Raw genomic sequence first — 27,722 nt, 5'->3', positions numbered from 1 at the left:
ATTGAGAAATGTCTCTGAGACATTTTAAACCCACTCAAGAAAAGGTTAAAAAGAAACCGAATAAACTAGTAACCATGGAATGATTTGAAAAGGCTGTCAAAGGCGTTATCTATCCTGAAGGCATCTTAAGTTATGGATAATTAACTTCCCCCCTCCTGAGGGTCCACAGCCAGAGAGGGACTGCTTCCTGGCATATTCTGACAAGCAGCAGAATCCTAAAGCCAAAATGAGACGATGTGTTTATTTGAGATACATAGTGGAGAACAGGATCCATGGGGTTTGGCAACTGCTGGTTGGTCCACAATGCTGGGTGTCCAAGCTGACCACTGACCCGGATGTTCCTGGGTCTTCTGGGTGGGGGCCACCTCATGGTAGTGGGGGGGGGCACATGAAAGGGGGGCACATGGTGTGGGGGGCAAAGAGTTCAGCAAAGGTTTGGAAATCTTTTCCCTCCTTTTTTAGAAAACAAGGTAGGAAGGAACATAGATGCATGGAAAAATAAACGATTATGTCACCATTTGAACAATATTTTGGCATCTTCGGACCGTCTATTCTACGTGGTTCTTAGTAGTGGAAGTCATACTGCATGTGTATTTTCTCATCTGAAATGGTCATAATTGCATTACCATGTTACAATGTATTTTCATAGTTTTATTTTTAATTGAGATATAATTGACATGTAACAGTATTATTTAGTAACATAACAATATATAATGTGTTAGTACATATTACATAATATGTATTTATATATATACTATATATAAATACACTATATACACTATATATATACTATATATAAATACCCATAATATATAATATATGTTATGTAACTCTGGTTACCATCCATTACATCACATACTTACACTGTGTGTATAAGAACTTTGAAGATTCACTCTTAGCAACTTTCACTTATGCAATGTTATATTATTAACTGTAGTCACCATGCTCTAAATGACATCCCCCGGACTTTTTTATTTTGACTACCTTCACCCATTTCACCAATACCTACATGTTCACCTCTGGCAACTGGTAATGTATTCTCTGTATCTATCAACTTTGGTTTCTTGTTTTGTTCTAACATTCCACGTATAAGTGAGATCATGCGGTGTTTGTCTTTGACTTATTTCACTTAGCATAATGCCCTCAGAGTCCATCCATGTTACCTCAAGTGACAGGATTTCCTTTTTTTTTTTTTTTTTTGTTTCTTTTTATGGCTGAATAATATTCCACGCATCCAGTGATGGACACTTGAGTTGTGTCTGTGTCCTGGCTATTGTCAGTAATGCTGCAGTGAACCTGAGAATGCGTATCTCTTCCAGTTAGCATTTTTGTTTCCTTGAGATGAATACCCAGAAATGGAGTTGCTAGATCATATGGTATTTCTATTTTTAATTTTTTGAGGAACCTCTTACTGGTTTCCGTAGTGGCTGCACCACTTTACATTCCCACCAACAGTACATGATGGTTCCCTTTTCTCCACATGTTTGCCGACACTTGTTATTTTCTTCTCTGTTTGATAAAAGTCACAGTGATATTTAATGGCTTTGCGATTTCATTGAATGGCTGTATCATAATTTATAGAACAGTTCCCCCATTATAGGATATTTTGATATTTCCCTCCCCCCTTTTTAGTATAAATAAAGCCATGATTTGTGAAGGCGACTTTCCTGTGTATAAATGTGTATCCTGAGGATAATGCTCAAAAGTAAGATCACATGGTCCAAAGGTAAAAAACATTATTTTTTTTAATGAATAAGGAATGTAGCATGGATTTATTTTAATTTCTCCCATTTCTTGCATTTTTGCCACTTTTAGTTATTTATTGCTGTCTTATGTATTAGTTGCTTCCTCCTTTCGGAGGGGAATGTGCTTTTATGTAATCAGTGAAATGTGATTTGGGGAAGTTAAGTCCTATTCTGTAAATATTTGTTAAACCCTACTACGTACCGGAGGATGACCATAAGAAGGTGCCTCAGAGTAGGTACTAACCTTAATGCCTTTCCCAGCTCACAGAATCACCATCCCCGGGATGGGGAGGGTCTTTGTCTTTGCTCTCTCTCTTTCCCCAGCGTGTAAGAGCACCTGGCCCTGAGGAGGTGTTCACCATTTGGGGAGTGACTACATAAGAGCCAAACAGGAATGCGTAGGGGCGCCTGGGTGGCTCAGTCGGTTGAGCGTCCGACTTCGGCTCAGGTCATGATCTCACAGTGTGTGAGTTCGAGCCCCGCGTCGGGCTCTGTGCTGACAGCTCAGAGCCTGGAGCCTGTTTCAGATTCTGTGTCTCCCTCTGTCTCTGACCCTTCCCCGTTCATGCTCTGTCTCTCTCTGTCTCAAAAATAAAATAAAAATATAAAACAAACAAGCAGGAATGCGTACACAATATTAGAACCACTCATTCATGCAGAAGGTTTCCTTATGAAGTAATCCTCTGTTCCATGATGTCACATGGGCGCTCGTGGTCTGGTAGTATGTTTCAAAGTCAGCCATGGCAGGATGTCAGTGTTGCAGCTGGGGCTGGTTTGTGTACATTTACTGAGCACCAGCTGTGTACACATGATGACCCACCCTCTGGGTGTCTATGATCAAGGAGGCAGGCCAGCCGACCGGAAACTGGAATATGAGAGAGACATGGTAAGTGCTGAGAGATGATGGACTTCCAGGTGAGGTTAAGCCATGGCTTCGGCCCGTTATTTAACTTCTCTGGGTTTTGGTTTCATAGAGATTTAAAGAAAGAGGTTGCACCGAGCCCTGGGATCTCTTTCAGGCCTGCAGTTCTTTGATTCTCCTGCCTGGCTTTTCCTCAAACAAAGGTTGAGGACATACTGTTTATCCAAACACAAGCATAGTTGAACTCCAGACCCCACAAGAGGTATTCCAGAATTAAAGAGAGGCATAGGATCCTTTTTCACTTACGTTTTAGTAGGACTTAATCCTTTAAAAGTGTGCATTTTGTTGTCTTCGTGAGCTGTAATTCAGATTTCTTAGTATACTTGAAAATACTGGTTAAATATTAAAATTCTATTCGTTGGAATCCTTGAATGTCATGAAGTTAAATATTGACCTATTTTCTTCTTCTTTCCCTTACAGCTGTTTGGGGCAACTTCGTTAACATGAGGTAACTCTTTTTAATAACTTGGATGCTGTTGGTGGGGTTTTGTAGATGCATTTCAGTCATTACATGTCATGGGTTAATTGAAGAATATTTAAAGAACGAAACTGGGTCTTTTTGCTATCCGCACACCTGAGCTTTGTCTTTCTCCTTATGTTCTCGAGGAATACATCTGATTTTGCTACTTACCCATTTTTACTGGTTGGCTCCCTTGCATTGCCCACCTCAGGGTCCCTTCCCTCCTTTGGTACGCAGTAAGGGGCTGACCCTAGCTTTTACACTGCTGAAATGTAAGGTGTGTTTCAGGGTGGCTCAAGCAGGCACACAGGGGGCGCGCTTTTCCAAAGCCTTTTGAAAAAGAGGCTGTCTTAGGGAAACCACAGCTGGCCCCTGGCCCTGGGAGCAGACCGTGAAGGCTGAGGTCATCTGTTTACCTCAGGATTAGGCCCAGGGAGCCTTCCGACTGAGTGTGCATTATTTGTTCTTCATGATAAATGCGGGAGGGGCACTCAGAAGAGTAAAATCTTTGTGTTTATGTTCTAAAAAAAAAATAATAATAACAGGCGTTCATCATAAAAACAAATTTGGCACTGCTAGTACAGTTTTACGTTTGAAGCAAAACTTGCTCCACTCTCTACTTCTTGGTGGTGAAAATAAAAGAGCCGCAGCCATGGTTGTGGTGCTCGTGGTGAGTTTGGAAGTTGAATGTCCCTGCAGGAGGCCACTAGGGTAAAGGGTTGCTGTGTCCCCACCAGGCTTTTCATAGTGAGTAGATTTTGCAAGGCCGGTGGGGCCGCGTTGATCTGATTCCCACCACTAGGTCATGAGTATCTCCTGACAAAGGCTTCTTTCTGTGTGTGACTAGGAGGGGTGCTCAGATCCCATTTAAAGGAACTCTGTTTTTTCACTTGGAAAAGCTCCATTTTGCATTAAAGCCCCAGGAAAACCCAGCCGAGAGACTTGGACTCCTATAGACACGCTTCCTGCCTCTAATTTATAATCCCACGTTGGGTGTAACATGCAAGTGAGATTATTTTAGTTGAATAGAAATAACCCTTCTGCGGTAGAGGTGAGGGGGTGAGATGAACTTGAGGTTTCCTCTCCTCCGCTGTCTTCTGTTCCTCTGGTGTACCCCCTTCTGGAGGGAACTGGAGCCCGGGACCGATGTTTGGGAAGGGGAGCGGCGAGGTGGTCTGCAGGCGTTGGTGTATGTTGTACTTTGTTCACAAATAAATCTTGAGGTCGCCAAGCCTTTCAGTGGATCTCAGTTTTGTAGCTTTCTACTCAACAGGTCTATGCAGGAAAACGGTGAACTCAAAATCGAGAGCAAGATTGAAGAGGTTAGTTCCTTTCCCGTAATTTGTTTCCGGTTTTTTCGTTATGTTTGTCACTTTCAGCTCCTTCGCTGGTGCTGCTGTCTTTAGTGTGGCAGCTTGCTGCTAATACGTGATTTGGAAAACATCTCCAAAATTTACCCTTATTTAGAGGAGCCTTTCTGTCCTTATGCTCTGGATGCATCCCTGTGTTAGCGTTTGTCTGTTTTATCAAGGTGTGATGTACTGAATTCCTACTCAGAGGCAAAATGGGTTTAAAAGTTTGTTACGACTTCTCAAGTGACCTTCGAGAATTTCTTAGAGAGGGGGAGGTGAGTACCAGGGGTGCAGGCAAGTGCCAGAGCAGATGTTGAAAGGAAAACCAGCCCAACTCAGATGCTGGGACTCCGGGAACACAGAGGGTTACCACATGCACAGATGGGGGAAGTTACACACCCACCTCTGAGAAAGCTAGCTCCTCTGGTGGATTTATACACCTTCTGTTTGAAAATAATCGCTTATGCTTTTAGTCAAATAATTGTAGATATAGGTATGCTAGTGTGACGTGGGCTGTGGGAGGGGATGGAGAGTCCCTCATTTTGGTTCGAAGCCAAATGTCACAGTCCTGGAGAAGCCCTTGGATTGAGCTCCCTGTGTTAAAACACAGCATTGTGGGTCGGCTCACAGCCTGCCATTCATTCATGTGCTGAGCAGATGACATGGCGATTATGTGCAGAAACAAGAGGTTAAGCTTTTAGGGGAGGGCAACGTTTAGGGGATTCTTTAGTTCCTAAAAAGAACGGGTGGTGGTGATCTGTTTTTTGTGAGCCTCAACCACTTTGCTTATTAGTAAGGAAAGTAAAAAGTTAATTTTCTGAGAGAGACTTAAGTGTCTCTGGAGTAAGAGTTCCAACATACAGTTTATCATCTCGATTCTTAACATGTGATTCAAGTGATCTAACTTAATTTCAAACTGGAAGTGGATAGTAGAAGAAATTAAAATCTGATTTGTGTTACATCATGTCTGTGTGGAACACCAAAGAGGGATGGTGGAGAACTCTATTTGCTTCAAAAGTAATTTTGGTTATTTTTGTTTTAGATTGTTGAACCACTAAGAGAGAAAATCAGAGATTTGGAGAAAAGGTATGTGCACGTTTTTAAGGAAAACCCTTCTATTTACTGACTTTAGAAGGTCAGCCTCTGATATAAGCTCATCTCACCTCTGTCATTTTTTTAACCATGTAATTCTATAATATGAGAGGTGTTAGGTGCTTTCAACATAAGAACTTTTTTCTGTGAGAAGGTAGATGTTTACTGTCAAATTTGATGCAGTGTTTTTAAAGCTTTATCTTCCTTTATTTTGCTTTTTACAAACTATTTCTGATGAAAGCTATGGATTCTCTCTAGGAAAAAAAACTTATTTATTTCAATAAAGTTAATTGTTTCAGGAGTCTTCCTGAAGCTCAACCACACAGATCCTACACTAAAAGTCGTTCCTCTGTTATCCCGTCAGTTTGATTTCTACAAACTCTCATATCTAAACAAATAACCACATAAATGTTTTGGTTTTGGTTTTTAATCTCGATTTGAATATAATACTCAAATATTCCAAACATTTGAAGAAGATAGGATCTAGGTGTGTTGAAATCTTCCTTTTCTGAACCCCGTGAATTTCTCAGTTCCTGAAAATTCGTGGCATACAAGTTGAGGCTAGGCCTTACCTTCTTTTAAGTTATGCAAGGCGATCAGATGGTTTCTAGCATATACTGATTAATCTGAGGGAATTCCAAAAGAAGAAAAAAAAAACCAAAAAACTGGAGGGTCTAAAACCCAGTACTATATGTAAGTACTGTAAGAAATTAGGGGTCACTTATTTGCTTGTCACCATACCTCAGGAAGCTTCCAGAATTGAGTCCAGGTGAAGTGGCTGGGAGGGAAGCATTGTATAATATGGTGGGAACTTACTTGAATCAGATTCCAGAGCAAGTTGCTCCTCACCCTTTGTCTTGGTGTTTTCCCCGACTCTCCTCCTGCTGTGTGTAGTTCTATTGTACCCACATTCCCTCTCTCTCCAAAACATTGGAGCTCGGGGCACTGGAACTTTTCCCTTGAGTTTATCTGGAAAACTGTGCATCCAGCATAACAGTTGGGTTTTTAGAGGTTTAAAACAGAAAAATGAAAACCCTCATTAAAGTTGACGTTATTTTTTTTTTCCTTACCTTGGCATGGGTTTGGATGATGTGTATCAGTATTGTATGAGCCTTTATCAAGCCCAGATTCATAAAAGAAGAAATGGAGAGCAATTTTTTCTTTGATTTCGGTGTCTGCGATAAATGATCGCAGAGAAATAAGGGTGAAGAACATCAAACTAAATATGTTCATCATTTTCTTCTTTGTCCTCAATTGATAGTTTATATGCAGTCATACAGACTATTAATTTCAACTCTTGCTGTACTAAAAGTTGTTATTTTTTAGCAGATTGAGTTAGTAATATAAAGTTGTTATTTGTTCTTTAAATTTTTCTTGCTGTGATTTGGGCTGAAATTATGCTGCTGGTAACATTTCACTGGATGGGGGCCAGAAATTCCACCTTTAATAAGACTGGTAGAATTTGAGAGATTTTAGTTGAAACTTAAAAAAAAATTGCTTATGGTAAGAAATAACCAACCAGGTTTTATGTTGGCCAAAAAAAAAAAAAAAAAAAAAGGCCCGCCAGTGATTATTTTCTTTAGAGAGTAATATTCATTTATGAAAAGTGAATCAATTGTATAACACTTCCCTAAAGCAATGGCTTACACACAAGATCTCTTGAAATAGGAGAATTTTATGATTCCATTTGATACTTTTGTGACAATATTTGTGCTTTTTAAACAGGAAAGAGAAGCACAAGTATGAATGTAATTTTGAAGAAAGTACCAGTAACTCATTCTTGTCGAGCTGTGAGAGCTCCCTTTAGGATGGGTGTAGAGGTCAAGCATTTGCCTCTTGGGGCTGCTTTACTAGTTATTCATCCTCAACTGGTTCTGTTCTCCAGTTTGGTGATCAAGTCAGGCGACAGATGAGCCCGAGTTGTTGTGTGTGTTAGAAAGTCAAGTATGGACAAGACTTTGTGGTAGAAATCGATGGAGCTCTGTCGGGTTTTATTTTTCTTGACTGATTTATATGATAAGAATGATCAAACACCCATCTTGACGTGAGCAAGATAAGAATATAACTGGACTACATTGTGTTGATGTGCTTGTCACCTGGGGGCAAAGTGGCCCCCAAGATATTTAAGGATATTTTTGAAAGGTAAAGATTATATTCATACAAGGAAAGAAATGGGGACAGTGCCCTTTGAGAAGCCTGAGTAAGTGGGTTGTGTGAGTTTTTTCTCTTCTTTACAGCACCCCCCTCCCATTTCTTAAGAGTTTGATTGCCTGCCATTTGTTTAATTTCATCTCCATATCTTTATATTTTCTGTGAATAGATAGCAAGTCATGATGAGAACTTAAATTCTAGGTAAAAACACTTCTTACTACTGCTACTTTAATGAACAGTAAGGGTAGAGTCTGGAATGGCATAGAATAATTTCTAAAGGATTAATTTTGGGGGGTAAGAAAAGTTCCATTATTCAATTCGTGCTACATTCTGCCTCCCTTGCTTGCTTGTCTCTCTCATACTCAAATGCCGACTGCAAGCTTCATGTGGGCAGGGCCTTGACCCTCTATGTTGTTTGCTTCTGTATCCTTAGCATGTGGCACAAAATCGGTGCTCATTAAAAAGTTCCCAAATGAATGTATGGATGAGCCAGTATGCTACTACATAGGGTTTTAACCTACTTCATGCCTTTAAAGAAGCCTATGCCTCTTCCTTGCCCACTTTGTTCAGTGCTTGGCAAGTACAGCAGGGGAGGGCTGAATGATGTGCTGAAGGAGTGGCCCAGCTAGCACCACATCAGAACCACCTCACACTGTCACCACAGAGTTACCACGCAGTCACCTCAAGCGGTGACCTCACAGTTCCCAAGCAGTCACCTCACGCAGTCACAGGTTACCATGTGGTCACCCCCGGAGTCACTGCCTCAGAGTTCCCACACAGTCACCTCATGCTGTCACAGAGTTACCATGGGGTCACCTCACACAGTCACCTCAGAGTTGCCATGCAGTCACCTCACACGACCACCTCAGGGTTGCCGCTCAGTCCCCTCATGCAGTCCCATAACTCTGTCACCTGTGGCTGCAGGAAGGCAAACAGGGTGAAGTGCGGACTGAGGAGGACCCTGAAGGAGCTTTCCCCCTGCTCTTGCTTCTGGCTTTGTGTGCCTGGCTTCTAAAAGGAAGAAATGAGGGTTGTGAGAATTTTTCCAACACTTTAATCACTTGATCATACATATGGAATCTGAAACTTGGTTGCTACATGTTGAAGAAAAACAGCAAGAAGCCCAGCCAATGTCTTCTTTTTTTTTTTTTTTTTTTTTTTTTTTTTAAGTTTTAGCACACACTGTTTGAAGTAGGTTTATCAGTCTGTACTTCACATGTGACCTTGTGTCAGGCAGTTAATGTTTTTGCTTCAGTTTTATTTTTTAAGTATATTTCCTGTAAGAAAACTGTTTGCTGTTTTCTTTCCAGTACAAGTGGGCCACAGTGGGCAGGTAGGCAGAGGGTCGGCCTGGAAGGAGAGAGACAATGCAGATGCACCACGTGGCTGGTTGCAGAATTTGGGACTGAGGCTGAACGGTGGATGTGGGGCGCTCAGAGAAGAGAGGGGACATCGGGCCCATGTGAGGGGTGCACGCAGGCAGTGCTGTCGTTTGCTTGGCCCCCCTCCAGCTGACTGATAGAGGAAGTACTTGGAATGACAAGAAGTGTCACTTTGCCAACAAGACATCTGTCAGGCTCCCTGAAGGCTGCCAGTGTTCTAGCAGGCGGAGCTTGCCCTGTTCCACGGCAGCCGTGATAACATTCACTCGGCCCTCACCGTGGCGGCCTGTGGTAAAGACAGTCCGTTCCAGGGCAGCCCTCTCTGGGAGGTGCTGTGGTTACCATGGACGGAGCAGAAGGCCCTGATGTGCACAGAGCTCTTGGGGGTCTTGCTCTGGGTCACAGAACTAGTAAGGGAGAAGCCCAAGATTGTCACCAGTTCTCTCAGATGCTCCCACCTGCCTGTGTCTGGTTTTGTAGTCTGCAAGGGGAACTTGACCTTTTGAGAATCTGGAAGCTCTTAATAGGGGAATTCATCTGCATTGTAAGAGAAAGCCCTCCTGCCCCAAGCTCCAATTTAAGCATGTTTCCACTCTTCCAAGAGATGAGAAACACTTGCTTCAAGGTCTTCTGTCTAATGACCTGTCATATTCTGTTCAGTTCAGCGACCATTAAGGAAATGCATTCTGTATCCCAGCTGGGGATATGGAGGGCATGAGACAGTGCCCCTGGCACCTCTCCAATTAAAATAATGACTGCAAAGTTGATTTCTCTGAACTTACTTAAAGCACTTTTGTTCCTGACTGAACCACTTCAAGAATGGATGTTTCAAATCTGCATTTATCAGCTCTCGGTTGATGTTTTATCTGCCACTTGCGTTGCCCTGCCCCGAAACATCAGTGTGGGTTGGGGACCATGGAACCTTTACCGGGGCAAGAGGCATTGGAAGGGTAAAGTGACACTTAAGATGGGTTCAGAGCGGACTGTGGGAGACAGAAAGTGCTGATGCCCAGTCATCTTGTCCGGGGGCACTGGTGTAGAAACGGATGATGCAATAGTGAAATTGGCCAGAATAAGGGAACAGGCTTCGTTTTTTCGTTTCTTACCCTTGCAAGGCACAATCTCCTGCTTTGGATCTGTGACTTCACGAGGCTGCTTTCTTCCTTCCGGACCCCCAGACATCATTGTGAGGACGCTGCCACCTCCCGTGTTTTGTGTTTAGCTCTGGCTCCTCACAGCCTGTGCAGTGACAAATGTTCCCTTCTCAAGCACGGACTCGCGATCCTCAGCTTGATCCTGCCCAAGGAGCAGGTTGCATATTTCTTGAATTCGAACGAGCCGGGAGTTGCTTGGTTCCTGTAGCCTCTTTGGAATGGCTAGAAGGGCTGACAGTGATAATTCCACAATCTAGCCTTTGTTTTGTTGGGACTAGAGAAAATCTTCCAGGAGATGTTTGACTTTTCTAATCTCTTCACGTTCTACAGCTTCACCCAGAAATACCCGCCAGTAAAATTTTTATCCGAAAAGGACCGTAAAAGAATTTTGGTAAGTTTGCACATCTGATTAATATTTGTAATATCCAGACACTTGCTTTTTTTGTTGTTGTTGTTAATGTTTATTCATTTATTTTGAGAGAGAGAGGGAGACAGAGAAGGGGGGAAGGGCAGGGAGAGAGGGAGAGAGAGAATCCCAAGCAGGCTCCATGCTGTCGGCGCAGAGTCTGACACGGGGCTCAATCCCATGAACTGTGAGATCATGACCTGAGCTGAGATCAAGAGTTGGACGCTTAACCGACTGAGCCACCCGGGCACCCCAAAACTTGCTTTTTTAAAAAGAGGTATAATTCACATACCGTAGGTCATCCATACCGAGTATGATGTATAGTGTGTTCACAAAGTCACAACAGCATCATATTGTATTTTTAGAATGTTTTCATCACTTCAGAAAGAAGCCCCACCCCCATTGCCGGCCATCCTCCTCCCAGCTCCTGGCAAGCACTGAAACTACTTTCTGTCTCTATAGATTTGCTTGTTTTGGACGTTTCCTGTGAATGAAATGATAGACTATGTGGTCTTTACTATCTGACTTCTTAGAGTAATGTTTCTAAGGTTCAGCCACGCTGCAGCACAAATCAGTACTTCATTTCTTTCTGTGGCTGGATAACATTCCATATTATGGGTGTACCACATTTTTGTTCATCCATTTATCAATTGATGGACAGTTGGGGTTGTTTCTACTTTAGGCCATTGTGAATAAAGCTGCTGTGAACCAAAGGTGTATTTAAGTTTTTGTGAAGACCTAGCTTTTCCTTTTTCTTGGGTATATACCTAACGCCATTGGCTGACGAGACTAATCGTCTCCCATTGAATTGTCTTGGTACCCTTGTCAAAAACCAACTGACCATAGTGAAAATATTTATTTCCGGACTCTTAGTTCCGTTCCATTGATCCTGTCTGTCCTTAGGCCAGTATTACTGTCTTGGTTACTGTATGTTTATACTAAGTTTTGAAATTGGGAAGTGTGAATCCCCCCACTTTGTCTTCTTTTTTAAGGTAGTTTTGCCCACTCTGGATCCCTTACAGGCCTGGTGAATTTTAGAATTAAATCATCAGTTTCTTCAAAGAAACTACCTGAGATTTTGATACAGACCGCATCGAATCTATAGATGAATTTGGGCATTATTGCTATCTTAACAATATTGTCTTCCGGATCCCTGAGAACGGTGGGGAGGGGAGGCTTTCTATTTATTCACATCTTCATTAATTTCTTTTAACATACTTTTTGTTTATAGTTTTCATAGTATAAGTTTCACACTTCTTATGTTAAATTTATTCTGAATGAAGTGTTTTATACTTTCTGATGTTGGCATAAATGGAATTGTTTTTTCCATTTTTCTAATTTGTATTTATTGCAAGTAAATAGAACTATAGTAGATTTTTGAATTTTCTCATATCCTGCAAATTGCTGAAATCATTGGATTCTAATAGTTTCAGGTTCCTGAGGACTTTTCAATATATTGTATAAGATCCTACCGTCTGCAGTTATAGGTGGTTTAACTTCTGCTTTATCAGTATGAATACTTTTTGTTTCACTTCCTTGCCTAATTGTCTTGGCCAGAATCCTTAATACAGTGTTGAACAGAAGTGGGAAGAGCAGACATCCTTGTCTTATTCCTCATCTTAGGGGAAAGTTTTGTCTTTCACCATTAAATATGGTGTTAGCTGAGGGCTTGTCATAGATGTCTTTTATCAAGTTGACCAGATTCCCTTCTGCCCCTAGTTTGTTCATTTTGCAATTGATCTTGCATATCTGGGATAAATCTCAATTGGTTAATGTATGATCCTTTTTTTTTTTTTTTTAATTTTTTTTTTCAACGTTTATTTATTTTTGGGACAGAGAGAGACAGAGCATGAACGGGGGAGGGGCAGAGAGAGAGGGAGACACAGAATCGGAAACAGGCTCCAGGCTCTGGGTCATCAGCCCAGAGCCTGACGCGGGGCTCGAACTCACGGACCGCGAGATCGTGACCTGGCTGAAGTCGGACGCTTAACCGACTGCGCCACCCAGGCGCCCCTGATCCTTTTTTTTTTATTCGATCTGAAGAGAAACCAGAGTATTGATCCTTTTTTTTTTTTTAATGTTTAATATCTATTTATTATTTTTGAGAGACTGAGAGAGACAGAGCATGAGTTGGGAAGGGGCAGAGAGAGAGGGAAACACAGAATCCGCAGCAGGCTCCAGGCTCCAAGCTGTCAGCACAAGAGCCCGATGCGGGGCTCGAGCTCACGAATGATGAGATCATGACCTGAGCTGAAGTCGGTCACTTAACTGACTAAGCAACCCAGGTGCCCCTGTATGATCCTTTTTATATATTGGTAGATTTCATTTGCTAGCATTTTGTTGAGGATTTTTATGCCTGTATTTGTAACACATTTTGGTCTGTAATTTTCCTTTTTTTATGATGTCTTTAGCTGGTTTTGGTACTAGGGTAATACTGACCTCATAGGATAGGTAGAGAAATGTTCCCTCCTCTTCTGTTTTTTGAGATGCTTTTGTGAATATTTGGTATTAATTCTCATTGAAGTGTTTGGTGAATTTCACCACAGAAGTTATCTGGGCTTTTTTGTTGTTATTTTTTTTTTTTTTTTTAACATTTTTAATTCAATCTCTTTCTATAGACCTGTTCAGATTTTCCATTTTTTCTTGAGTTAGTTGTGGTTGTTTGTATCTCTTTAGAAATTTCATTGCTTTAGCTGACTACCCTAAGTGCTGTTTCTTTGTTTCACCGATTTCAAAATACTTTCTAATTTTCCTTGTAACTTATTCTTTGATCCATTAGTTATCTAGGAGTGTGCTGTTTAAATTCTGTGTACTTGTGCATTTCTCAGATTTCTTTGTTTTTGAGATCTAATTTCACTCCATTAGAGTCAGAGAACTTACTTTGTATGATTCAAATCCTTGCCTTTTAAATTTATTGAGGCTTGTGTTATGGCCTAAAATATGGTCTGTCCTGGAGAATATTTCATGTACTCTTTTTTCTTTTTAAGATTTTAAGTAATCTCTACACCCAGTGTCGGGGCTCAAACTCACAATCCAGAGATCAAGAGTTACATGCTTTGCCCACTGAGCCAGCCCAGCGTCCCTCATATACTCTTAAAAGGACTGTTGTTGTTGAGTGTTCTACGGATAAAGATATCTGTTAGGTCTAGGTCTAGCAGGTTTTCAGTGTTTTGCAAGTCTTTTTATTTCCTTGCTAATCTTCTGTGTAGTTCTGTTTATTATTGGGAGTTGTTAAAATCTCTATTTCTTCCTTTAATTCTTTCAACTTTTGCTTTGTATATTCTGAGTCTTTGTTGTTAGGTACATAAGTGTTTATAATTATTACATTCACTTGATGGATTTTATCATTATAGAATGCCCCTCTGTATCTCTTAACATTTTTTGTTTTGAAGTTTATTTTGTCTGATACCATCAAAGCCACTCCAACTTTCTTATTATTTTTTGATGCTGTGTTTTGTATCTTTTTACATTCAGCACATTGTATCTTTGGGTCTTCAGTGTATTACCTTAAGACTTCATATAGTTGGATCCTGTTTTGTTTTGTTTTTCTCCCATTTGACAATCTCTGCCTTTTGGGTGTTTGCTGAATCCATTCACACTTAATGTTATTACTGACATGGTTGGAGTTACAACACATTTTCCTTTGTTTTCTTGTATGCCTCATATCTTTGTTTCTCTCATTTTCCATTCTTTTCTTTTGTATTAAGTAAATGTTTTCTTATGTGTAATTTGAATTTCTTTAATTATTTTTTATGTATTTTAAAAATTCATTGTTACTACTTACTCTAGTGCTTACCGTGTACATCTTAACTTATGATACTCTACTTCAGATTTACCCTGAGATGTAGACTTCAGATCCAGTGAGATGTCGACCTGCCACTCCTACGTAGTTTACTACCTTTACCCCTCCTTGTGATATTATTTCTATCCATTTTATTTATTACTTCAGTTCATGTTACAAACCCCATAATACATTGTTATAATTATTTTATATTTATATAGTTTTATATCTTTTAAATAAGCTGAGTGAATGAAGGAGAGTAAAGAGACATTTGCAGAATTTGTTACATTAACCTTTTAATTACCTTGTCTGGTTTCCTTCATTTGTTCCTGTGGGTTTGAGTAAACTTTTGGTGTCATTGCCTTACTGCAATACAACTTGGCTCCCACCTACCCTCTTCATTCTGTTGTCAGATAGATTTCTATATTTTACAGGGCAAGTAATACAGTAATTCACGTTATTATTTTTTACAGTTGTTTTGCTGTGGTGGTGGTAAAATATACATAACACGTTTTTTCATTTTCACCATTTTTTTTTTTGAGAGACAAAGCATGCTTGCAAGTGGGGGGTGGGGCACAGAGAGAGGGAGAGAGAGAATCTTAAGCAGGCTCCACAACTGGAACAGAGCCTGTTGCAGGGCTTGATCCCATGGGCCTGCGATCATGACCCAAGTTGAAATCATAGAGTCAGCTGCTTAACCTACTGAGCCACCCAAGGTGCCCCACATTTTAGCCATTTTAAGTATATAGTTCTGTGGCTTTAAGTACATTCACATTGTTGTGCTGTACAATTTAGTCTTTAAATCAATTAAGAGTAGAATGGAAAAAGTGCAATTACATTGTCTTTTATAATTACTAATTATTTGTTCCTTCCCCCTTTTGTTTCCTCTGTGGGAAATGCTCTCTGGGATCATTTGCTTTCAGCCTGAAGAACATCCTTTAGTATTTCTTGAATGGCAGGGCTGCTAGCAATGAATACTCTCATTTTTTGTTTATTTATTTATTTTTATTTTTAGAAGTTTTAGTAGTACATAAAATTCTTGGCGGGCAGTTTTCTCTCTGCACATTGAATATGTTGGTGACCCTACTGCTTCCTCTATTATTTGTGATGGAGAGTCAGCTGTTAATCATGTTGGGGGTTTCCTTGTACTTGAGTCCTTTCCTTTGTCTCCTGTTTACTTTCCAAAGGCTGCTGTCACAGTTACAAGCTCAGTAGCTTAAAACAAGCAAAATTGAATCTCTCCCAGTAGTGGAAGCTAGAATTCTAATGTGAGGGTATTGGCAGGGCCGTGCTATCTCAGAAGTTTCTAGGAGGAAATCTGTTTTATGCCATTCTCTTAGCTTCTGATGTTGCTGCCGTCCTTGATTCCTTGATTTGTAGATACATCTCCCCAGTCTTGGCCTCCATCATCACATGGTGCTCTCCCTGTGTGTCTCATACTGGATTCAAGGTTTACTCTACTCCAGTATGACTTTATCTCAAACTGATGACACCTGCGATCACCCAACTTCCAAATAAGGTCCTGTGCTGAGATTCCAAGAAGGATATAACTTTTGTAGGACAGTATTTTAACCCAGTACAACTGCTTCCAAAACTTTATCTTTGTCTCTGATTTTCAGCGTTTTTAGTGTGATATGGATTCATGCTTCATATTTGCATTTATCCTACTTGGAGTTTGTTCAGCTTCTTGAATGTATAGATTCATGTGTTTCATGGGATTGGAGAACTTTTCAGCCATTATTTCTTCAAATAATTTTTCGGTTCCTCTCTTTCTTCCTTTCTGGTGCTCCCCTTACATGCCTGTTGGTGAGTTTATTGGCGTCTCAGACTGGGATGAGGCTATTCACTTTCCTTTCGTTTTTCTCTCTGCCCTTCAGGTTGCATAAACTCTCTTGATGTGTCTTCAGGTTTGCTGATTCTTTCTTCTGCCAGATCCAGTCAGTTGTTGAATCTCTCTAGTGAATTTTCCTATATTTGTCAACCCCAAAATTTCCATTTGTTTCTATTTTATAATTTTTCCCTTTTTAGTCTTTCTTTACTTCTTAAAGCATGGTTTCCTCCCATTCTGTGAACTTATTTATAATGGCTGATTTGAAGACTCTGGTAAATGTGGTAGCTGGGCCCGCGCACGGATGGGCCTGGTGGTGTTCCCTGTGTCCGGGTCACACATTCCTGTTTCTTTGCCAGTCTCAACATTTTCTATAGAAACCTGGGTAATTTAGGTAGTATATTGTAGCAACTCTGGATACTGTTCTCCCCTTTCCCTAAGCCTTGTTTCATTTTTGCCTGTTTGTTTATCTGTTGAGTATCTTGGCTGGTCTCTTTCAGTGATGTGCGTTCCCTGGAGGGTGAAGCTCTGACGGTCACTGCTCAGAGGCTGCAGGCTTGGGGATGGACACAGTCACCCTGGGATGGCAGTGGTTCTAGCAGGGCTCTTGGTGACCATCTTTTAGCTTGATTTCTCTGTTAAGCTGTCTGCCTTGTGTGGTATCCACACCAACTTTTAGGCTCCAGTAATCTCTAGTTGAGCAAACTATGCTTTAATCAGTGCTTTGTGTTATAAATCTTTCCTCAGTCGGATCCAGTTAAATTCTGGCCCCTTTGCAGAGGTAGATTTTTAGGCCGATTGTTAAGCCCAGGAGGGCTCTTAGGTGTGTCTTTCCCTGGTTCTCTGTACTAAACTGGCCAGCCTGTGCTCAAGCTTGTTGTTCCCAGAGAGCTACCAGGCTCCTTTCTGTTGCTTACCACTTCAAATCTCCATTCATTATGCTTGAGATCACCTTTATGCTTGAACTTCCCCACGTTGTCTTTCAAACTTGGTTTATACCTCTGTGGGAGCTTTGGAGCTCTGTGTTTTTAGTGACTGCCTCTGTCCCCAGGGGAAAAATCTCTGAGTCACTGCTGTGGAACTGGAAGAGGGAGTGACATTCTTGCTTACAAGCAGGGGGCAGGCAGGAGCAGTACCCCTGGTCTTCTCGCCTGGCCTCTCTGGACATGGAATCCACTCCTTGACTGAGCTTGGGCAAGGGTGACCATGGTCCCATTATTCATGCGTTCACCGCCTGCCCTGCCTGGGGTAGGTAGAGCTTCTGCCCTGTGAGTGGGAGCTGGAGGAGGAAGGTCTTAACCACTTGGCTCACACCTTAGGAATTTAGCCTGTGCAGCTCACAGCTGGAGGGAATCAGAAAGGCCTGAGCCCTGCCCTTCCAGGTGAGATACCATGATCCTTTGACTGCCAGCTCCGTTGTTTTGGCCACACCTAACACTCACCCACTCTGAACTCTGGGCTTGTAGGGTGGAAGGAGGGAGTGGTCCATGGCTCAAGTGTCACAGATTCTCACTGTTCTTACTGAATTTTTGTAGATTTTCTTGAATAAGCGTTTCTTCATCTGCTGTATGTATACCCTTAGGACAATTTCCAAAGACTTTTAACTGGTTAGGTTTTTGAATTGATCCTCCCCAGTTAGGGTTTTGCTGAGTGACAGGTCTGTGGAGCACCTCACAGTGCCATTCTGTAGGAAATGCTTTATCTGTGACCTTGAGATATAAGTGGTTGGTGCACAAGCTTTTCTGTTCTTTTACCCGTTGTTTAGGCTGTAGGACTACTTGTCCCAAACAGCCAAGTAATACTCCTAAATCATTGTTAAACTACTTATACCACATAATCGCCTTTCTCTTCTGGAAGTTATAGAAGACCTCGTGCCTTTTTAGATGGTTTACATAAATCTCACCCTGAGCAGACTCTAAAGTCTATTATACTTGTACACCCATCTTTTTGGGTTATTTCTATCGTATCAAAAACGTGTAGGCATTTAAGCATGACTTGAGAAATACATCCATGTCTTCAGCAGCAGAGAAGAGTTAATTTTTCTGATCTCTCTGCTACCACATGTCAGAGCGATCAGAATGTTTATTACCATACACTAGTATATGAACCCTGCACAGCCTTGCAAGGGTTATTATTATTTCCACGTGAGATGATCTCCCTGCTGATGCCGAGAGCCACTTTACATGTAGCCACAATAAATGGACTGAGTGTTCTTCACTCATCTGCTGGCTCATAGGTTAAGCCACATTTCAGAGTCATCTGGTGCCATGTTGTTGCTAAAACCCAAAGCCTTTTCAGTGATGGTTGAAGCCTTAGCACAGAGAAGAGGTTTGTTCAGAAAGGCATTCTTCTTGCTGACTTACTGAGCAGCATGAGTTTGAATGCCTCCCTTGAACAGGACCACTTTTCACTGCCTGTGAGCTCCCACCAGAGCAGAAGTACAAGCAGTGGAGATGAGCTAACTGCAGAGCCCTGCAAAGCTGCGTGGAGCACAGTCAATTTCAGCATAAGAGGTCTCCTGTCCTTTCTTCCTACTGTCTTCTTCGATGTTACCTCCTAGTTATTGGGAGGGTAGGCCCGGGTTTGGTAGTTAGTTTTCCTGAGGAAGCTTGTAAGTGATGGGCCTCTGCCAGTCTTGTTTCTGTTTGAAATGCTTGCCTAATGGACTGAAATTGATTAGGGAGAGCCAGCTATGTTACATAAATCTTTAAGTATTTTCTATAGAAAGGAATTCTTCAAGAAAAAACAGTTCAAATGCATTTTAAGGAGGGCTAAGGTGCTTCCAGCAATTTTATGTCACCACTAAAACTAGTAAAATGTTGGAGGCAATTGTGTATAATTTAGTACAGCACATTTCTGCTTAGCTGAGTCGTCGCTAGGTCATTTTAGGTGCGGAGGTAAAGTTAGCATGGTACAGAACGTCTTAGTTTAAGAAACATTTGTGTATGGATATAGAGTTACATTAAAAGAGGTTAAATTTCTTTTTAAAAAGATGTAATTTTTCTGATTTATGAACTTAAGTGGGAAGCTTGGGAAAATGCAATGAAATGAAGGCAAAATAAAATGGATTTTCATCCCCTGAGTTAAGCACATATAGTGAGTGAGATTTGGAATTTAGTTATCTTTCCCCAAAATTCTCTTTTCAAATCATTGTTCAGGTATACAGGTGAAATACAGGGGAGCTGAAGATAAAACATGAACCAGACAAATCTACAGGTAGTGGAGAGAATATGAAATTAGGAAGGCTGGGCTTATTCTGTCATTACTGATGACCTGGGGACCTTGGTCAGAAATTCAGTTCCTCTGGGTGTTTGTTTCTTACCTCAGAAGCAGAAAGGATTTAGGAAGTGGTGCTCTCCATTAAGAATGAATGCAGCTGTGGGGCGGCTGGGTGGCTCAGTCAGTGAAATGTCCAACTTCGGCTCAGGTCAAGATCTTGCAGTCCATGGGTTTGAGTCCCACATTGGGCTCTGTGCTGACAGCTCAGAGCCTGGAGCCTGTTTCGGATTCTGTGTCTCCCTCTCTCTCTGCCCCTCCCCTGCTTGTGCTCTGTCTCTCTGTCTCTCTCTCTCAAAAGTAAATAAACATAATTTTTTTTTTTTTTTAATTAATGCAACTGATTGAAAGCTATTCAGCATCAGGATTTTTCAACCATCCACATTCTCAACCATCATACAGCTGACCCTTGAGCAACTCAGGGCCGAGAGGGGCCGACCATCCACCCCCGACACCCCCACAGGCTGTCGAAAATCCACGTGACTTTTGACTCCTTTTGCTTGCTGTTGACTGGACGCCTTTCCATAACATAAACAGTCGATTAACACTTATCCTGCGTGTTATGTGTATTATGTATTTTGTTCTTAAACTAGGGAAAACAGAATGTTATTAAGAACATCATAAGGAAAATACACTCATAGTACTGTACTGTATTTATCAAACAAATCTGTGTACAAGTGGACCCGTGCACTTCACACCCTAGTTGTTCAAGGGTCAGCTGTGTCTGTGATTTTCGTCAGAGCAAGTGTAAATGTCTGGTTGGTGCTGGTGGCTGGCATTTCTCCCCTGCACCGTCTCCCAAATCTACCTTCTTCACCCCAGGCAGCTTTGCCCTCACCCGTGGTCAACATTGGAATTACGTGTCTGATCACAGAGGGCTTTGTTGCAAACTAAATGGTTTAAAACCATAGGCCTGGGGGCTTTTGTGCTTTTTTCAGTGAGAGAATTGGTGGGTTTTTTCCTTCTGTTAATTCTTTCAGTTGGGAACAGAGAAGGCAGGGCGGAGAACAGAACAGGGCAGAGAAGATAGTTTGACTTCACGAGTCTGCTTTCTGAGCTTGTTCTTTCTACTCTTTCCTCAAAATACAGTACATGCTCTATCTGGCTCATCCACTTACACCATTGAATTTGAATAAAGTATCTATGACCTCAAGCTGTGTTTTTCAATCGCAATTGCCTCTTCCGGTTTTGGCAGGATGGCATTGCTGGCCCCCTGCCCCCCACAGCTGCATCGTGTCCCTGTAGGCCCGTTGGTGGACCCCACGCAGTGTTTGTGCTCCCGCTCAGACATTGACCAAACAGTGGACCTCAATCACTTAGGGTTTAGGTCTGAAGACAGTAGCTATTGCTTATTCATTTGTTCTCATAAGCAGTTGGGAAGATCATAGTTTTTTTTTAATGAGTTTTTTGTCTCCAGTTTAAAAGCCACAGAGGTGCCTGGGTGGCTCAGTCAGTTAAGCATCTGATAACTCTTGATTTTAGCTCAGGTCATGATCTCATGGTTCGTGAAATCAAGCCCCGTGTTGGGCTCTGTGCTGACAGTGCAGACCCTGCTTGGGATTCTCTCTCTCCCTCCCTCTCTCTGTGCCCCTCTCCTCACTCTCTCTCTCAAAATAAATAAACATTTAAAAAAAAAAAAAAACATATCATTTGGTAGCTCACCAAATCTCTGCATGTTCTAATCACTTTTAAAACATTCTGAAACTCTGCAGGAGTGTTAGAATTACACAAGTGATGTTCAGTGTCCCATCAGCATAAAATAAGAACCTTTTAATGTGAAATTCTCTGTCAGAGGGGACATTTGGAAACTTGTAGCTGCTTTTCTGTACTGGTATTTACTGGGTGGTAGCTTAAGTTTTTAGGCTGCTTAGAAATCGACAGTAGTATGACGACTTGTTCTGGAGGAAGAGAGAGGACGCTGCCCTGAAACCATTAGTGTCCTCCTTCCTTGCTCTCCTCCCAAGTTTTAAGTTGTGGCTGCACCAAAGGCATATCCCCTTGAAGCTGGTTGTCACCGTGTCCTCTTGTGCTTTCTCTGGGGACCTTGGGCACCCCGTCCTGGTGCAGATAACCGGAGGAGCGGGGTTCGTGGGCTCCCACCTCACGGACAAGCTCATGATGGATGGCCACGAGGTGACTGTGGTGGACAACTTCTTCACTGGCAGGAAGAGGAATGTGGAGCACTGGATCGGCCACGAGAACTTCGAGCTGATTAACCACGACGTGGTGGAGCCACTCTACATCGAAGGTGAGCGAAAGCGCACGTCGACAGCGCGGTGAGTGTGGTGGGGCTGCTCCCCAGAGCAGCCAACCGGCCTGGCCACAGTGAGTTTGGGCTCTGCCTTCTTTCTGAAGTAGTCTCACCAGGTACAAGGCACTATCCTAGTTTCCGCGATGAGAGAACAGTTACGGCAGCGTGGATATTTGACTTCGCTGTTCCGAGCACCCCTGGCTTTGGGTATAGCGGCCCTTTCAAGGAGGGCTTGTGTAGTGCACAGTCCTCCCCACTGCATGGCAGGTCCGGTGGCTGTCACTCGTGTGACAGTACTTGTAGCTTAATGCGGGGCGCCGCCTGGTGTGGAATGTGGCACTAGTAGTGAAATTCCACATCTGACTTTGCCACTCCACAAACTTTGCGGGGCAGTGGGCCGGATGGATCCCCCCAAACATATGGCTTAACCCCTGGAACCTGTGAGTGTGGTCTTATGTCGGGGAAAGATGTTTGGTGACATAATCAAGTTAAGGATCTCAGTCAAGATGAGCTCAGCCTGGATTACCCGGGTGGGCCATATGGAAATATACGTGTGGAAGTGCCATTGGAAAATGGCAAGTGCCTTTATAGGAGACAGAATGGACAAGACACAGTCGCATGGGGAGAAGAGCAGGTCCATGAAGACCAAGGCAGAGATTGGAGCCATGCAGCCCCAGGCTGAGGACCACCTCAAAGGCAAGGAGGGATTCTCTCCTAGAACCTTTGGGGGAAGTGTGGCCTTGCCAACACCTTGTTTTCTAGATCTGTGGGAAAAGAAATTTCTGGTGTTTCGGTTCACCTGGTGCATGGTACTTCAGTTACAACAACGGCCACAGGAGGCTGATATGGGGGGCCTCCGGTAGACATTTCTCGAGATTGTCTGAGGTGTACTGAAGAGAACCTCCAGCAGGTGCTTGGCTAGCAGGCCTCCTAGGATCAGCAGACCTGCTGTTAATTCTCATTTAAATCTGACCGGAGCCCTGAGAGGTAAATGGTGTCATCCCGTTTTGATTATTTATGGAAAACCAGAACCGGGTCGTGGCCTGCCCAAAGCCATAGGGCTATTAGTGGTAGAGCCAGAATTCAGCCTTGGGCTTCAGGCTCCAAAGCTCATTCGTCACCCGCCCCTCCTCCTCCTCCTGCAGGTAGTGTAGTGTTCTACTTTTCAGTATTACCATGTCGGGGACATTTTCCCGTGTCTGCATAATGCAAAGTATCTTGGAGAGCCAGTGTAATTGCTGTGCAGTATCATTGTATGCGGACACCGTGCTTTATTCACTCCTGCCCTTAAAGTTCTCCAGGATTTCCTTATAACTGTCTTTGTCTGAACTGTATTTCCTTAATCAAGTGTTCAAATATGAATTACGCCAAATGCTGATCCGTTTCCTTCATTGTTTGTTGGGGTCTGTGTCACTAACGCATGAGTGACGTTCAGCATTAGCTTCCAAAACTGCTAACAAGATGGTTTGCTAATTTGGTAGAAAACCCACGACTTCCTGGTGACAGAAGAAAAAAAAGTTAGATTTTCTAACATGTTAATTCAGAAAAGAAATCTAAACAGTTTATTTTGCTTTTTTAAAAAATGTTTGTTTATTATGTGAGTTCATAATAGGGATGTTAATCATCTGGTATATACTTAACACCTGCCCTTCTTCCCAAATCTGGCTTTTGCCTTTAATTTTTGTAATTCTAGGCTCATCTGTTTATTTTCCTCTTTGCTATTCTATTTATTTTATGCTTATAAGAGTCCCAAGAATAGAGAAATATTTAGCCATGGCGTTTTTGGTTTGTGTGATATTTTTGTTTCTTTTTAAGCATTTAATTATTTAATCTATCTGGGATTATTTGGGGGTTAGGCTATAATTTGTAAAGCGAACCAGATGATTTAGGTAACAGATAAATTGGCTGACTTTCCCCCTGGACTTGATCATGGGTGTGCTCTGAGGGTTAACTGAGGTCATGCATGTGATAGGCAGAATTGCCAAGTGCAGGAGTCAACACGCTGCAGTGAAAGGCCCTGCTCTTGGCATTGAGGCCATGAATCAGCTGGCTGTAAGATAGTGAGATTACCTGGGATTATGTGGGTGGACCCACATAATCACACGAGTTCTTAAAAGCAGCAGCAGCAGGTGGAGAAGCCAGCTGGGGAGATCTGGTAGAAGGATGCCTCAGAGAGACAGGCAGTAGAGAAATCCGGAAGATTCGAGGTATGAGGAGGACTTGACCCACCGCTTCTGGCTTCGAAAGCGGCCGTTGTGAGCCAGGGCCCACGGGCAGTCTCTGGGAGCTCCCAGTCGACAGCCATCAGGGAGATGAGGCCCTCAGTGCTGCAGCCTCGTGGAACTGAGTTTTGCCAACACCTTGAATCACCCTCTGATGGCAGGAATGCAGCCCTCCCTGCTGATACCCTGATTTCAGCCTGTGAGGGCAGAGCAGAGAACCAGCTGAGCCACGCAGTGCCTGGCTTCTGACCTGCAGACCCAGTAGATGATAAATGGATATTTTTGTAGCCTCTAAGCCTGTTAGGGCATCAGTAGAAAACCACAGGGCTTGGCACAAGGTCTGGCCCACAGTAAGTGCTCCCCAAATAGTAGCTGCTATTATTATTATTATTATTACTTTTCCCTTTTTGCACATGCGAGTAAACATTTGTGAAATGTAACTACGGATTACATAATTTGAGTACTACGGAGAAACCAAAACTTAGTAAAAATGGTATGTTGGTAAGTAAATTACTTGCTTTGCCTCTGGGCTTTGACACCAAAACTATTCGAGGCCACTTCTTCTGGAAGTAGACTCTGTGTGGAGAACACACACGTGAACTCACGACGTGGGCTCACGAGAAGGGTTGACATTTTCTGTCCTTTGCTGGCAGTGGGAGTGGCACCAGTGTGGCAGAACAGAAGACGTTTCTCCACCTCCGTAGTCCAAGCCCGTGTTTCACTTTCTCCAGCTTTAGTGTGAGTCTTCCATGCCCGTGACAGTCTGCCCACCCCTGCCCCGATCACCCCATCTCACTGCTTCTACCCCCACAGTGCCCACCTGAATCCAAGCCCCTTATGGGAAGATGGGCACTGTTCAATCCTGCGTGTGGGTGCGGTTGTGTGTTTCAGAGGGAATAATCCTTCCCCGCCTTAAATCAGATACAGCATGAATTTAACCGGATGAACTTAGTTTGATTTGCCTCCTTTCCTCGGTGTTGCATTCACACAAAGGAGGGCATAAATTAGGGGACCCTTGAGTGCCCCATCATTGCCTCGTGCTTCTAGTCCCTGCTATAGTTCACTTAGACTTCTCTTTAGATTTTCCTCAGATTGAATTTCACAGCCTGTACTCACCTGAAGTGGTGTTACCATTGGTGTAGTATGTATGCAGATGTTGGTTTTTTTTTTTTAATTTATTTATTTATTTTGAGAGAGACAGAGATAGCACTAGTGAGAGAGGGGCAGAAAGTGAGGGAGAGAATCCCAAGCTGGCAACGCAGAGCCTGATTGGGGGCTTGAACTCAGGAAACCAAGAGAGATCATGAAATCGTGACCTGAGCCAAAACCAAGAGTTGGATGCTTAACTGACTGAGCCACCCAGGTGCCCCAATGTACGCTGTTCCTTTAGCAGTGATGAACGAGTTAATATGTCCTGTTGATGTCATAAATTATTCTCCTCCTTTGCACGGTAGAGTGTATTACAAAGTATGTACACCCAGCATTTAATACGTAACTATTTTTTCATACCTTTTTCCTAATAAAAGAAATTCCAGTTGATCTGAAATTTACACCATAGCAGTAACGCTCTTCAGCTTCCAAAAGTATTACATGGGATTTGTTTTGGTTTGTTTCTCTGGAGCTGGCAAAATTTTGGACTATAATGGGTGTCACACAGGGGTGTCACTTAATTTGGCAGTGTCCTAGCGGAGCTTCATTAGTTTCCCTTCGGCACAGCTTTCCTCCTCTTGTTATTTTCAAAGTATAACCATTATGTTTCAGAAGCCGGGGCATTAGCCATGTAACTGTTGTGGGAAAGTAACTGTCATCTGGACTCAGATTGTGGTGGTGGAATTGGGAAGGAAGAAAGTGATTGCTACACACGCGGGGTGTGCACGTCAGGGCTGGGAATGGGGTACCGCGGAATCTGGGGACCGCTATGTGGTCATTAACCGTAAACTGACTTAGACCAGAGGTGCTGTTGTCACAGGGGTTATGTTAGAGGCCTCTGCATTGTCTGGGCTGCACTGTAGAGAAGAGATAGAGCTTCTTTGGAAGGAATTGTAATACTCACTGAAATAACTTGATCTGGTTTTATATTGCTTTAAAAGAACTCTGGATTTTACCAGATGTTACCATTTAAGTTGCAGAAGGTGAATCTGTATTGAGCTCTGGAAGGAGCAAAGTTAATTCTTCTTCCAGCCATCTATTTAGGACATGGGGAAGTTTCGGAGAAGCGAGAGTTGGTGGGTAGCAGGTTGTGTTTGGGTTTTGCGAGGGAGATGCCAGGCCATGGAGATGGTGAAAATGAGGTGCAGCGTTGGGACAGCCCCCTTGTTCCAGCCTGGAGGCCTGCTGGGCGGATGTTGGCCACGGGTGGGCTCAGTGAGAAGGGAGGATGTCTAGAGAAAGAACGTTGTGACCGTTCAGGCAAGGATTAAAGACACATAGGAAACCGAGCACTGACCCCCGGAGGGTTTTCAGAATGGAGCAGACACTGCTGAAGGAGGATGGAGGTATAGACGGTCCCCGATTTAATGATGGTCGACTTAATGATTTTCCATCTCTACGATGGTGTGGTCAACAGTACACATCCAGTGGAAACCATGCTTCAGAGTTTTAATCTGGATCTTTTCCCAGGCTGAGGACATGCAGTCCTGTCCTCTTGTGATGCCGGGCAGTGGCAGTGGCCACAGCTCCTAGTCAGCCACTGATAACGAGAGTCAGCAACTGGTACACTGACAACCACTCTCTGCTTTTGCTTTCAGTACGGTATTTGACAAGGTACAGGAAATATTCAACGCTCTTTACAAAGTAGGCTTTGCCCAGCTGTGGGCTAATGTAAGCGTTCTAAGCATGTGTGCGGCAGGCTGGACTAAGCTGTGTGTTCAGGAGGTTATTTTATTAGCACTTCCCCATCATGCGAATTTCACATAGTTTTATTGGTGTTGTCTCGGGTGTCTGCAAGTTTGCAAGTATGGGGCCATTATGAACCTTGCTTGAGAAAGCCGCCCCGTATACACATCGAAGTCACTGTTGTCATTGTCTTAGACTCATGTCCAGGCTCCTGATGTATATAGCCTGGGCCCCTCGCAAAAGCTGTTCCAGTTTACTTGTCCGCCATCTGTACAAGCAGCAACCTTGAAACCAACATTTCTGTAGAGGACAGAAAACGACAGAGACGTCCATTGCGTCATGGGAAGCCCGGTCCTAGAACATGCAGTACCTGTGAGTAAGAGGTCCAGAACAATGAAAGCAGAAAATAACAATTGCAAACACTTAATGAATACTCACTGTGTTCCAGACACTATTCTAATCACTGTGTATAATTAACAGATTTCATTCTTTCAACATATGGGTGAGGTAGGCATTTATTATCCTCATGTGCAGGTGAGGGAACCAGTGCGTGGAGCCCTATTACCCACCTTGTACCCAGGTGTGGAGATCCTGTGCAGGGCCAGGAGAGGTGGGTACCAAGACAGGGAAGACAGGAGGAGAGGCTGGACTGTCACACCCAGATCCCCCAGAATTGTTCAAGAAAGGTGATGGAAACTGTGTTTGCCAAGGACACTGGGTCCATGTTGACGTAGGTGTTTGAGGAGTGCTGTTCTGATTAGAATATTTTTGTTGAATTATAATTTAGAAAATTTTTTCTCTCTTTCAGTGTTTGTTGCAAATGTAAACATAAAATGTAGAGGCTGCAGATCCGAGATCCCCCGCT

General features: G+C 42.8%; 1 protein-coding gene across 3 annotated transcripts in view; it reads left to right on the top strand.

Annotated features, from left to right (window-relative positions):
* UXS1 (UDP-glucuronate decarboxylase 1) overlaps window positions 1–27,722 on the top strand; it is a 97,185-nt gene that overhangs the window by 26,682 nt on the left and 42,781 nt on the right. The window contains exons 2-6 of one of the 3 annotated variants that reach the window (XM_086701459.1): window positions 3,088–3,115; window positions 4,401–4,449; window positions 5,522–5,565; window positions 10,589–10,649; window positions 21,617–21,797. In XM_086701459.1, coding sequence (XP_086557585.1) covers window positions 3,088–3,115; window positions 4,401–4,449; window positions 5,522–5,565; window positions 10,589–10,649; window positions 21,617–21,797 — 363 coding nt within the window. Of the gene's footprint in view, window positions 1–3,087; window positions 3,116–4,385; window positions 4,450–4,642; window positions 4,755–5,521; window positions 5,566–10,588; window positions 10,650–21,616; window positions 21,798–27,722 lie in introns of those variants that run through there. The other 2 variants (XM_086701457.1, XM_086701460.1) reach the window with 2 other exon arrangements.

The sequence above is a fragment of the Puma concolor genome, chromosome A3 (assembly GCF_028749965.1).
Source record: "Puma concolor isolate L17-30 chromosome A3, mPumCon1.1.hap2, whole genome shotgun sequence".
NCBI lineage: Eukaryota > Metazoa > Chordata > Mammalia > Carnivora > Felidae > Puma > Puma concolor.
The sequence above is the reverse complement of the archived record's forward strand: the minus strand, read 5'-3'. Positions and strand labels throughout refer to the sequence as shown.